At 53.7% G+C, this 13,080-nt stretch overlaps 3 protein-coding genes across 3 annotated transcripts; 2 read left to right on the top strand and 1 right to left on the bottom strand.

Annotated features, from left to right (window-relative positions):
* The first annotated feature begins 721 nt into the window (after positions 1–721).
* Positions 722–2,577, top strand: QC764_209500 (uncharacterized protein). Its single transcript, XM_062944658.1, has 2 exons — positions 722–1,729; positions 1,843–2,577. The coding sequence occupies exons 1-2, from the start codon at positions 1,287–1,289 to the stop codon at positions 2,369–2,371; spliced, it is 972 nt and encodes a 323-aa protein (XP_062803511.1). The 5' UTR covers positions 722–1,286; the 3' UTR covers positions 2,372–2,577.
* Positions 2,578–2,669: 92 nt separating this feature from the next.
* On the bottom strand, positions 2,670–3,973 carry QC764_209490 (uncharacterized protein). Its single transcript, XM_062944657.1, has 2 exons — positions 3,512–3,973; positions 2,670–3,457 (listed from the first exon to the last, which is right to left on the bottom strand). The coding sequence occupies exons 1-2, from the start codon at positions 3,563–3,565 to the stop codon at positions 2,681–2,683; spliced, it is 831 nt and encodes a 276-aa protein (XP_062803510.1). The 5' UTR covers positions 3,566–3,973; the 3' UTR covers positions 2,670–2,680.
* Positions 3,974–4,430: 457 nt separating this feature from the next.
* On the top strand, positions 4,431–6,712 carry QC764_209480 (uncharacterized protein; the record flags this gene model as incomplete). Its single annotated transcript, XM_062944656.1, has 4 exons — positions 4,431–5,957; positions 6,092–6,272; positions 6,325–6,440; positions 6,500–6,712. 4 exons carry the CDS (start codon positions 4,431–4,433, stop codon positions 6,710–6,712), a joined length of 2,037 nt encoding a protein of 678 aa, XP_062803509.1.
* Positions 6,713–13,080: the final 6,368 nt, after the last annotated feature.

Raw genomic sequence — 13,080 nt, 5'->3', positions numbered from 1 at the left:
GCAAAAATGTCGATTAACCTTCCGTGCCACCATGCCCCGGATGGGGCCGTAGATGGGGGTGGCCGTGGCCGGGACCAGTGGGTGTGAGCGGGAGTGAAACTGTCGTGTGCATCGCTGATTAAGGGGAAAGAAAAATGTTTGTGTCTGGGATGGACGGAACATGTCGGGAGATTTCCAAAACGTTTTTTGGATTTTTGCAGATTTCCCGCGGTTGGTTTTGTGTGACAGATCAACGATGCGTGTTTCGACCTGGGGTAGTGGGCGGAAGGGTAAATCGAAACGGGGACACGAGATCTTGGATAGATGTTTCCAGTAGTTTTGATTCTACACTTACGGTAAATAGCATGTTGGTCACCAACAAAGTACAGCATGGAAATGTTTCTAGGTCGACTGTTCATCGTTCTCTGGCAAAAAGGGGCTGATGTTCTGGGGCAGTCCCACTTTTCATGTGTCGACGTCTGCTGCTCTCAACACCCACCAAACTCCTATGTTGAACATGAGTTCTCTAAAATCAACAAAAATAGAACACTAGCTCGCTCCCTCCAGGCATATTTTCTCTCGGCAGTTGACCACCTCCCGCCTGTCAAACTGATATTGCGCGTCTTTTCCATCTAAACGCCACATGTTTACCCATGAAAACTGTGGCTTGTGGCTGTGCATCATTAGTCTACCCCACAAAACAAACGGTTCACATGCCACAGCATGACGTCAGCCTCTTTCAACTACAACCCATACTCGTTCTCGGATCGACGAAACGGCGTCGTCATGCTGTCTTTTCACGGAATTTTTCACCTGATATTTTGGTGAGGTAGGCAAACGGAAAGCCGAGCAATGTAGTGAGTGGGGGGATGGCCGTGGTCGGGGTTCTGGGTCTTTGACAGTGATGCAACAGGCCGCACCACCGCTGGGTCGCTCCGATGCCCTTCTTTCCATGGGGATAAGGGCTCCCCGCATATGTGCGTGTACATACATACATACAATGGGGGGTGAGGCAAAAAGTACATGGCCCCCTGGAGGGTGGTAGGTGGGTTGAGCTATCGGAGGGCCAGCTCGAGACAAGGCAGATGTCATCTCTTGGCTTTTGAGAAGATGGGACCCTTTAAGCGGTGCATTCCCACCCCCCTTTTCGTCCATCGAAAGCATTTTTTTGTTCAATTTTTGATCGAGCTATTTTGTGAAGTGTGATTGAACCTGCATTCAGCAGGAGCCAGACAACTGCCGAATTGTCATTGTTTTGTTTGCACCAACCAACAAACTTACATACCCAGGAACAACCAACAACCACAATGGGCGCCGCAAAAGGAACAGCCCTCAAAACCCTCCAGTTCCTCCTCCGCACCCTCCAGTTCTGCTGCGCGGCCCTCGTCCTGGCAGTCTACGCTTACTTCCTCGCCACTCTCAGCACCCACTCCCTCCCCATCGGGACCTTCGTCCGGGCAGTCCTCGGCATAGCCGGCGCAGCAACCGCTTACACAATCCTCGCTTTTCTGTTACTATGTTGCGCCCCGGGCCACCCATTCCCGAGCTTTCTGATGATGGTGCTTGATGTGGCGTTCATCCCCTGCTTTGGGTACATCGCCGGGGTGAACAGACACGGGGTAGGCAACTGCACGGGCGAGGTCGACACCGTGCTGGGGGTGGGGAATAGTTGGAGTGAGAGGGGGGGGTTGCAGTATGGGACCGCGTGTGAGATGGAGAAGGCGGTTTTTTCGGTGGCTGTTGCTGCTTGGTGAGTTTTTTCCAACAGATACTGTTGTCGCTGCTGTTGTTGTTGTGTTTTCTCTTGTTACTCTTTTGCTCTTTTAGGTCGTGAAAAAAAGGAGACTGACACCCACAACCAAGCATCCTCTTCGCCCTCTCCTGCCTGGTAAACCTCGCCCTGGCCCGCCACCGCAAGAGAGAGAAACGGTTCGGACCGTCCCCCGCAAACGACTACACCGCCGGGTACGGCAAGAAAAAGAACCGTTTCAGCGCGCTGTTCGGTCGGAGAAGAGGCGGGCAACACCAAACAGATTTGGGGCCGGATCCGAACGCCCTGCCTGTTCACACCACGCCGGATGAGGTGAGGAATAGCTATGGGACTGATAACACCAGGGTGGCGAGCAACCAGGGGTATGGCGGGCTTGCAGTAGCTCAAAAGTATGAGCAGCAGACGCTGCATTCGCCTGGGGTTGCGAATGGCGATATGGGGTTGATGAACGGGAGTGGAAACGGGTATGCTAATAGTGGCAATGGGATTGCCAACGGTAACACGTACGGGAACGGGCATACGTATGATGGGAACGGTAATGGGTATGGGAATCTTCCGCCTCCGCAGCCAGCGGCGAGGTATTGGAACTCAAATACACACACGGGAGGCTATCGGGGGTGAGAGAAAACAGCATGGAAGTGTAAGATACGTCGGGTGAAAGAGTGTGCTGGGGGGATTTACGGCAAATATTGGGGAGGATTACTTTCGTTGCTCTCAAAAGCTCCATTTACTTTGTAACTTTACCAAGAAGGGATAATCTAGGATTCATGCAATTTGTACATATAGGTATTTTGCACATAACTCAAAATCAAGAGTCATTGCTCATCCACACAAGACCGTGAATATCAACTTCGTTGCGTTTTCTGCAGTCACATGGTATAATAGTTTAGACCCCAAGTATTAACACCTCGCTCAAGCATGCCCCCCTTTTTACTTGTTCTTTTCCTTCAACTTACTCAGAGCCAATATCCTCCGCTCTTCCCACTTCTCCCACCCAGCCTGACACAAGTCCTCCTCCACCACCAAGTCTCGTATCCTCAGCCACCTGGCCACAGGAAACTCCAACCCCCACGCCAACAACCCCGTCTCCCTCACCATATAAGTAACAGCAAACCAAGCCACCGCACTCACAGCCCCAGCCGCCGACCCAGCCAGCACCTGCTTAGGCGTATGATACCCAAGATAAATCCGACTCCAGGCCACCAAAACCGCCACAACCCCCGCAGCCAAGCTCACCACCGCCCTCTGCGCCCACGACCACGGCGTGTGGGAATACGCCTCCAAATGCGCATTCACAGCCCGCAACCCACCCTCCTTGTACCGTCTCGGCACGTCAACCAGCGCCGGCCCTTCTTTCCCTTCTGCCTTTTCCTTCTGCATCTGCCCCTTTTTGATGTGGGACCTTGGCGGCCTGTGCCTGACCATGAGAAATAACCCCAGTGCTACCGCCCAAAAGACGGCGAATTGCGCGTGTGATGATGGCATGCCGTACCCCTTTCCACCGGTGCTGATGACGTGTTTTGGGCGTTCTTCTTTGATGAGGCGTTTGAGGACGAAGTTGATGAGTTCGCAGGTTAGTTGGCCGAGGAACATTAGGAGGACTTCGGCTTCGCGGGTGGACCAGAGGAGGGTGGCGTAGACGACGCAGAGGGCTTGGGGGACGAGGGCGAGGAAGGCGCAGAGGTGGGAGAGGGGGTCGTTGGGGTTCTGGGTTTGTGTTAGTACTTGAGTGGTAAGGATGAAGAGTGGGAGATCACTGACGTAGTACACGTGGGTGAGGGATAGAGATGCGAGGGGGGTGATGTTGTCGGACATATTGGCGGTTTGGTTGGTTCCCTTGGGAGACGAAAGAAAATATGTAAAGATGGGGTCCTATTGCCGCATTATTCAATTATTAAAAAGCTATCAAGGGCCGGCGTCGCGCGAATGGCACCTAGTTTGACTATAGCTATCCCCGAGAGAGACCTCGTTGAAGGCAGGTTTGATGCTGTGCAAGTTCCAGAAGCTCTCGAACAAGCAACGAGCAGGTAACGTCAGCGTGTCTGTTTCAGGCTGGCTGGCCAAACGGCTCAGCCCGCTCGAGCAAGGGGGACCCTTTCTTCAGTGGGTGGGCTTGGGGAAAAGGCGGGGTGCCACAGCGCTGGGATGCCGGATTGGCAACTGTGCAACGTCCAAGTCACCGAACGAGTCATCATCCATCTGCCGCGTCGTCCTCAACTTTCCACCCAACAACTACCTGTCGAAGAAAAAAAATAAAACAAGTATTTTGCCTCCCGGTTGATCTTTCGAGTCCCCGTCTTTTGGTCCCTCTGGAACATGCGTCGTTTACCTCTGCTCGACCACTGGACTGCCATTTCGATGCCGTGCTGAGCCCACCACCCATCTGCAAACTTCAAGCCATTAATAATCTAAATCTACAAGACGAAGCGGGTCCTATTTATCTTGCGAAATATTTCCAAACGAAAGCCATACTTTTTCAGGCGCCGAGATTAATTGCTTTTCCGGAACCCCTCTTCTGTCACCTTTTAATCCACGACCGACCGCGATCATCACGGGCCTATTTTTAGCAAGCCGGACAGTCGCACAACAGCACGGAGAATAACTCACTTGGACAAGGGGACAAAGACGGGTGGATTGGCGGAAGGGATAGTTTTCCAAATACATCAAGAGCTTGGTACCCATGGCAGAAACCGAGCGAGACACCGAGCTCCAGACTTTAGAGGCCATATTTCCAGAGATACAAACGCCCAACAAGGACGACCCTTATACCATCGCCCTCGAACTTCCCGTCACCCCCTCGAAGCCTGTCATTGTCTACTTTCCCACCGCTTCCAACGATGGTCCACCTCCAGATCCCACCGTTGGACGAGCCCCAAATGGCGTCAACCCCCATGCCGGCCCCGCCATAGCTGGTGGCGGCCAACAGGGCGAACCGCAAGTTGACTCCCATGAACTAGCCCACCTCCCATCGATACGGCTCGAACTTTCTTTCGGCCCCCGATACCCCCGGGAAGAACCTCCCAAGGTTAGCATTTCTACAAATCCGCCATGGCTTCCATCCGAAACGATCAAGAAGCTCCAGGAGGACGGTCCGAGGCTATGGGAGGATATGGGGCGTGATATGGTCGGCTTCAGCTACATCGACCACATACAACAGGCGGCCGAGGAGATATTTGGACTGGTTGGTGACGGAGATGCGTTGGAGGTTGACCCGAGCCACAGGATTGCCATTCTCGACTACGACATCAGAGCCAGGAGAGCTGCTTTTGAGAAGGAGACCTTTGAGTGTGGTGTATGTCTGGATCCCAAAAAGGGCGCCTTTTGCCACAAAATGATGGACTGTGGGCACGTCTTTTGCGTCGAATGTCTCCAAGACTTTTACAACAGCGCCATCAAAGAGGGGAACTTGGCGGCAGTCAAATGTCCAGCACCCAACTGCGCCAAAGAACGTGAAAAGTCACGGTCTCCCTCGGGTCGAAAGCGGAAAAAGCCAAAGGTCTTCATCAGCCCTAGCGAACTGCTCCAGATCCCCATCGACGAGGACACCGTCAGACGCTACGTGACGCTCAAATACAAGACCGAGCTCGAGTCGGACAAGAACACGATCTACTGTCCCCGTCAATGGTGCAACGGTGCCGCCAGGTCGAAGAGGCATAAACGACCTACCGGCCTCGAACTCGCCGACGCATCAGAAGACGACGAAAGCTCGACCTCTGAAGACGATGACGACGACGACGACAACGAAGAGACGCCCGAAGGTGAAGTCGGAAAGTCGAAACCGTACAACAAGACGGAGGACCTGCTGTCGATATGCGACACGTGCAGCTTTGCCTTTTGCAGCAGGTGCATGCAGTCGTGGCACGGGGAGTTTGTCGGCTGCCGGAGGCCAAAGGAGGAGCTGACGGCGGAGGAGCTGGCGACGATTGAGTACATGAAGGCGCACACCACCCCTTGCCCTACGTGTGCTGCCCCTGCGCAGAAGACGCACGGGTGCAACCACATGATTTGCTATCGGTGCCAGACACACTTTTGCTACTTGTGCTCTGCGTGGTTGGATCCGGGGAATCCGTACCAGCATTTCAATACGGCGCCTGACGGGAGGGTGACGAGCTGTTTTATGAGGTTGTGGGAGCTGGAGTTGGGGGATGGGGCGGATGTGGGTTATGGGTTTGCGGGCGGGGGCGGGGAGGCCCGCGCCGGCGGTGGTGTTTGATGAGAGGGTTGAGCAGTTTATTCCTGAGATTGAGGAGGCTACGGATGGGGAGGAGGAGGAGGGGGGAGGAGGGGAGGGGCAGGATCAGGGGTTAGGGGAGGCCGGCGGTCGCAGCACCGGTTCAACAGCCTCCTCTTCGGCCACCGGCACCACAGCAACCGGCTGGTGGTCCGGCGCAGGAGGTTGGGATTGCGAGGGAGGGACCGCTGGTGTTGAGGATTGCTGCTAATAACCCGGCGCCTGCTGCTCCTGCTCCGGTGCCAGCGCAGGGAGGGGGGAATAATGCTGGGGTAGCAGCAGCCCGCGGAGGTCCGCGTGGGAGACAGGGAGCTGGTGGTGCGTTGGCTGCTCGAGGTGGGAGAGGAGGTGTACATCGAGGGGGACATCAACAGAGAGGTGGAGGTGGTGGTCGGGGAGGTCGGGGAGGAGGACACGCCGGCTTCGGACCCGGCGGACAAGGAGGCCATAACAGAGGAGGTGGCCGAGGGGGTGGTGGTGGTGGCCACCGGCAAAATGCTAATAATCAGGCACAACAGGGGCAGCGTCGTAATAACAACCAGAACAACCAGAACCAAGCAGGAGCTGGGGGAGGGGAGCATAACATGGTGGAGATGATGGAGATGCTGGATGGGAACGGGGAGCTGGACCCGAGGCAGGAGGAGTGGGTGAGACGGTTTGTGAGGTTGGCGTTGAACGATGAGGAGGATGATTTTAATGAGGATGATTTTGATTTTGTGGTGCCGAGGTGAGGGTTTGGGAATGGGGGGTTTAGCATAGCTTTTGGGTTTGGGTTTGTGGGGGGGAGGGGGGGGTGTTATTCAGGTGCTGGAGGTTTTGCATTGGTGTTGGTGGTGAATATAGCTAGATGGAAAGAGATTTACAATGGCATTGTGTTGGGTTTGGTGTGTATGTAGAGTCGAATGGGAAAGTCCACAAATGATGATGATACCCCGTACCCATTACATCTTCCAGCCAACAAGCGGGCAACACTTGAAGAGTGCGTGTGATGCATTCCTTGGGATTTTCTTTGGGGATGTCTAGAAAGAATGGCGGCATGGCATACGCTAAGTTGCCAATGAGATTCTGATGCATCCAAGTGCGTAATCTGAGCATGTCATGTGGCATAGGTAGTTAGATCGATGAATGGAACTGTGTTCCTGACAGCACCAGCTACGGGCTGTGACTCTTACATTTCTTGAGGGAGGGGACAAAAACGTGGAGAAATGGTACGATATGATGGAGGGGACGGGGAAGTGCTACTGTTGCTACGGTGGCTTTTCCCCCCTTGGGGGCAAGCGAGCTGTGGTAGAAGGAGAGGTATGAGTGGGAATGAGGAGTAGGAGTGGGAAGGGAGAGCTAGGTCGGACACGGGTATGCTACGGTGGCTTTCGTGGGGGTTCTCGCGTGAGGTGAGGTTACGAGATAGCGATGTATGCCTCACTATCAAGCTTTGTTGGCCGTTGATGTATCGTAGAAGACTGAAAAGAGAGCAACTTGAGACGGGTCGGTAAGTGCGTAGGTAGGTAGCTGGATCGCTGAGTAGGTAGGTAGGTAAGGCATCTCAGCAGAACACAATTCCCAGCCCCCCTCCCCCCGAAAGCCAACTGTACATAAGGAGGACGAAAACAGCAACCTGTTCGCTACCAGCTCTTGTCCCTTTTCCCTCTCTGATCCCGTTCGTTCTAAGGCACGTAACCGCAGCGGATAAATGTGAATTATTCTACTAGGTACTATCCAGTCTGTCCGTCGGACAATCCGAGATTCTATTCTTATACTTTTTTTTACCTACACTATCACTTTGCATAAGTAGATGTTGTACTCGTCTCCGGAAAACCTCCGTCGTCATCAGCCTTACCTTTCACGTATGTTCTCTGGGTCCGGGTATACAACTTTAACGTAGGTAGTCTTTTCCGTCCCATAACAGCCGAGGAAAAGGGGGGGCTGATTGGTAAGTAGGTAGGTATGTAGGTAGTTAGCCCCCCATGATCCGGCACCGAAGAGTAGGGAGCAAGGGTAAACAGCGACAGGTTCTGAGATGCGTTGCCTTGGTTATGGCAAACACTGGCATCCAGCCGTTCCTTGTCAACAAAAAGAAGCATGAAAAGGTCCGGTGACTGACGCCTCAAGTCTGCCTGTCTGTCTGGTAGTTACCCTAATGCTAGAAGTCTCGTCCCGGCCGCCCTGATGATACTCTACCTACCTTTCCTACTCCAAAACCCTTTAGTGGCCGAATAAAATCTCTTTTTGACATCTCCGGTAGAAAACAAAGGGAGCAATCAGACTACTGCACGCTATGATGTCCCTTCTTCCCTTCCCTTTAAACCCCCAACCAACAACCCACATTTGTAAAAAAAAAATCTCTCCGCAGTTGTAGATAATAATCACCTACTCTTACCCACAAGTGTGACACTACAACACAACACTAACCGCCAAAAAATGCATCTCTCCCACATGGCATCCCCCCTCCCCCCCAACCTGCAGTTTGTGGCTTGCGTTAGTTTATTTTTTCCCTCTCTGTCCTGAATGTGTGATTGTATTTCTCTTTTCGGTCTTCAAATACTACCCTAACGTCGTGACAAAAAGAAGCAAGGTACCTACCACCACCAAAAGAAAAAAAAGTTACAAAAAACACACCATGATCATCATCCTCAATTTTTTCCCCCGTATTTTCCGTGCGTTCGTTCTAGAGTCTTTCCAATGTCAAAAATGCATGATGCAGAATAACAACAACAACAAAGACCATTCCAGGCTTTCCCCCCTCCTCCCCCCCCTTTCCATGCTTCTTCTGGTTCTCGGTTCTCGTATCAAACAAGGAAAGCCGAAACGGACGGACATCTTTTTGTGGTTCGGGAGGGAGGGAAAGGAGAATATCCACTTCTTTTTCTTACTCTATCACTGAAATATGTCATTGTGGTGTGAGCCTACCTGCACCTCTGTGTGGGTGACTGTACCTAGACGGCCATTTTACTGGTTCTGTTGTCAAATAAATGCCCGTAGCGGATGGATGGAAGGAGGGAGGGGAGGGAAAAAAGGGATTGGCCGCACGCACACACTGGCCAACAACACCACCTCGATTCGGTGGTTGATGGATGGCTGGGTTGCGATGGCCGGGTGACATTCTTCTCCACGCCCATCATCATCATCATCATGCTGCTGCTCATCATCATCCTTCCCTTTTCCCCCTCCGTCCCTCCATCGCCCCCCTCCTACCTACCCATTCCTCTCCTCTTCACACACACTCCCCCCTTTTTCTTTACCACGCCCCCCCAGTGGTGGTCGTACCGATCTGGGCGGGCCTAGTAGTAGCACACTAGCTATAAGCCAGACCAGACTGCTACGACGACGACGGCGGCGGGTAGGTCAGTCATTCAGGGTCGGCTACCACTTTCTTCGCCCTTTTGTTACGTGGGAGAAATACGTATTGCTACCATGATACCTTCGCGGTGGGAAAAGAACCGCACCATGATCCCTATCTGCATCGTGGAAAAGGACTAGCCACCACCCGAGTTTAGTTATAGTAATAGTTAATTATTCCGAGTTGCAGCGAGAGTTGGGGTCATAAACTTTCTTGTCCGGAGTAGTAGTGGTAGTCGTGTTTGCCGGTATCAAGGTAGGTAGGTAGGTAGCCCCTTTGCTGCCGTCGCCGCCCCCTACACGCTCGGAGGACCCTTTGCCATATGGAGAGCGTCGGTTCCGGTCTGTTAAACATGCAAGCTTTGCAGGAAGTGTCGAGACGGGAAGGGAAGGCATGGGAAACCAAAAAAAGGAGGGGGTTCAGCTAGTCGCATACGCTGTCGGTTTGCTGTTTGTCTCTCAACTGTACTCTGTTTCTGTTGAGTCAGTCCGTCACACAGCTACAAGAATGAGTGATAGCTGTTCTCCTTGCCTGCCAGAGGCGAGAGTGGAGGATGGGGAGTGGCCAGAAAGGCATCGATACAGAAAGTCGCCCATGTAGGTAGGCACCCCAAGTCCCTTTGTCAACGCACTGCTTCTGCTGGTCAAGCATTCCCATCACCTCTCCCAACCCGCCCCCCCCCGCCCCCCTCCTATACGAGTGCGGAGCAGGTTCGGTGTCTTGTTCGACCGATGATGCCTTGTAGGCGGATCGGTTCCAAACATTTTCATACTGCCCCCTATTCGGGTCCCTGTACTGACCAGAAAAGGAATTTCCACAACCCATCTGGGGAAACATGACAACGGGTCGTCTCTCGCCGCTTTCCTTCGAGGTAGCAGTTTTAATCTGTATACATACCGAACTTTGCATGTGTTTTCCCTTCGTCGTCGCCGTCAACCATGTAAGGAAGTCGAGCATATGTCGGTCACTGGCATGTAAATATCCATGCCGAAAACCCGACCGACCAAGATGTCAGATGCATCTCGCTCGCGTGTTCCCTCTTGTGCTTGGTTGCCCCATTCCACACCCCCGAACACACTGTCCCTGGCTTTCGGAAGAATAGAAGGGGTCATAATCAGGACCAGCAGGCGGATGATACCACAACCATGTCGGTTCCGTGCAAGTTACGTTGCTTGCTGCTCTCCACAGCCGAATAGATTAGCTGTACAGCTGCACGACGCACAGCAGACGCATGTGTTCTCCCCTTCTCTAATCTTGCTGATGTTTGTGAGCCAGAACTTACAGCCTGCCGGCCCGAACAGGATGATGGGTCTCTTCCAGGATGGAGTCGAGACGCCTCTGGGGCAGTCTGGGACGAGATCGGGGGCCCAATGTCCCCATGTGCCCATCTGTTTCGTTTTCGTGTTTCTCGACATCCTGGCCTGTACATAACCAAGTTTGGCCGTGTGATTTCACGCCTCTTTCCTTTTGCTGGTGTGCTTAACCTGTTCCTGGCAGGTCTGGCTTGATGATGCTTCCAAATGTGGCCATCAACGTAACTCAACCAAAAGCGCAGGGGATGCTGTTGTCTTTTCGGTACTTGATTCCGCAAGCGTGTCCAGGGGGCCTTGTTCTGCTCCGGGGGATGGCTTGCTGGCTCGAGCGGGGGAGGGTGTGCCACACACTTAAGCTGTTTCCTGTTTTTCCTTGGACGTTTCCCCTTCGCTTTGCTGTTTTGGACCATAGCGGTAGCACGCCGGCAACAAGGAGATGATGGCGATGAGGCTATCGACACTTGTCACGGAGATTAACACACGTGCATTGATAGGGTCTCATTGCCCAATATGCCTTCCAGGTCTCGTCGCTGTCGAGACCAGGCCTTCCTGGACATCAGGACGCAGTGCGAGTGGAGCGCGCCTTGACGGTTTTGGCCCATCGCTTGCGCTGCAACGTCGCCCAGCGCAGGGGAACAAAAGCCATCTCCTCTTGGCGTGGGTTTATTGCCCACCAACTCTCCACAAAGGGGAAAGGACGTCCAGGGCCGGGGAGGGGCACCGTTGGGCTCAATTCCGGAAGCAAGCGGGCGAACGGGGGCCTTCCCACATTCCACCGCCAGAGGGTAGCGCTGAGAACCGTTGTTTTCACCGTCTCCGCGAACGTTTCAACTGTTTCAACACCTCCCAGCATCCAGACGTTGGGCGTAAACACTGGCACGATCGAGCGCATTGAAACATATGGAGCACATCTGCTGGGGCTTGTTTCCCATGGTTGCGTCGCAAGATCTCATCAGCCAGATGACCGTCTGAGCATCCCCTGTGATGGCAGTGTTCCAGCGTTCCAACGGCGGGAGGATCGCAAGACCAGCGTTTGGGTTCATCTCAACTTCATCGTGCCATGACGATGGTCAACCAGGGGTGGTTTGTGGTGATGTCGAGGCCAGATGCTAAATGTTGACCTTCCCAAGCCCGCTGATTTGTCGAGCGGTAAGAAAAATGGGTGTCAAGAGTCAACTTTGAGATGAAGACTTTGTGGAACGCGAATAAGCGTTTGCTAAGCGGTTGGCCGGCTTCTCCATGCGTATTTTTCTTTTCTCCAACCCTTTTCTGGCATAGCACGAGGTGGCTTGCTTGCACCCTGTCAGTCACATTGAGATTTGACAGCTCTCAAAGACCCCGTCGCATAATCATCTTTTGATGAACATTTTCGTGTGCCAATGCAGCGCCGGTCGTGACAAGAGCGAGCACTCATAAGTCCAGTCTGCAGTAGGCAGGTCGGCGCTTTAGTTTTCGGTGGCTCTCTTTTGCTCTTCCCCCTGGCTGCATATCATCCATCTCCACTGCCATCGAGAGCTCCGGAGTGTTCACCTGGGGTCCCTAGGCTCGCCGGTGGCAGCTCCCCAAAGAGGACTGGACTGCCGGCACCAGGTCAGGCAACCCAGAAAGTACCAACAGGGGTCCCCGCGGAGGTTTTTGTGTTGGCTTTCGGGATCACGGCAGACCAAGGCCTGACGAGCTTGACAAGCTGTCACAAGCTACTGGATAGCGCAGATAGTGGGTTGGGGAGAAGCTCAGCAGCACCCGCTCTGGCCCACAAGCGAGAGCGAAGGACGAGGCTCGGGGGGTGGGCCAGATGACGCCAAAGAATAACGTTAAACGGCCAAAGGTCTCAGACGACTGGTTCCTGGTCTGGAGGCGTCAGGAATCAGGAAGGCGAAGCCAATCAGGCGAGCTGTGAGCTGCTGCGTGCTGCGTGGCGCAACACATTGCGGGCGATAGCCATGAGCGTCTTGACTGGTGCCTGCTGCGTGCTGCTTCGTGCTGGTTGGTGGTAGCAGTTGGGTTGGCGGATCAGAGGAATTTGGGAGGAGACATGTCATCGAGCAGTGCGCCACGATCAACGCAGCCGCACCTTGTTTTCCTAGCTGGTGAATTGGTAGACGCCATTGGCTGGGAAATTAGCAGCGCCGCCGAATCGGCCCTTCCAGGCTAAAATCACCAGCTTTGCAATAACGGTGCCCCTCTTGGTGTATATGGCCTGCCGCCCCCGCCCCCCGGATTCGATTGGCAGGGTATCATCCCGTACGTGACTTTTGCATGGTGCTGAGATGGAACTCACGTCCATCCATCTCAGCTCCCCAAAAGGAACAGCACGCACATTTCTGTATCGCCGAACTTCGCAGAGTCTGGATTGTGGGAAGGTCTTGATCCGATATGCGTGTGCCATCGTCGTTGTCTTTGTCGTCCTCCGGCCAGCGGTCTTGGCAATGAGGTTGAAATCAGAGAA

Source organism: Podospora pseudoanserina, chromosome 2, assembly GCF_035222485.1.
Source record: "Podospora pseudoanserina strain CBS 124.78 chromosome 2, whole genome shotgun sequence".
In the NCBI taxonomy this organism is placed as follows: domain Eukaryota; kingdom Fungi; phylum Ascomycota; class Sordariomycetes; order Sordariales; family Podosporaceae; genus Podospora; species Podospora pseudoanserina.
The sequence above is the reverse complement of the archived record's forward strand: the minus strand, read 5'-3'. Positions and strand labels throughout refer to the sequence as shown.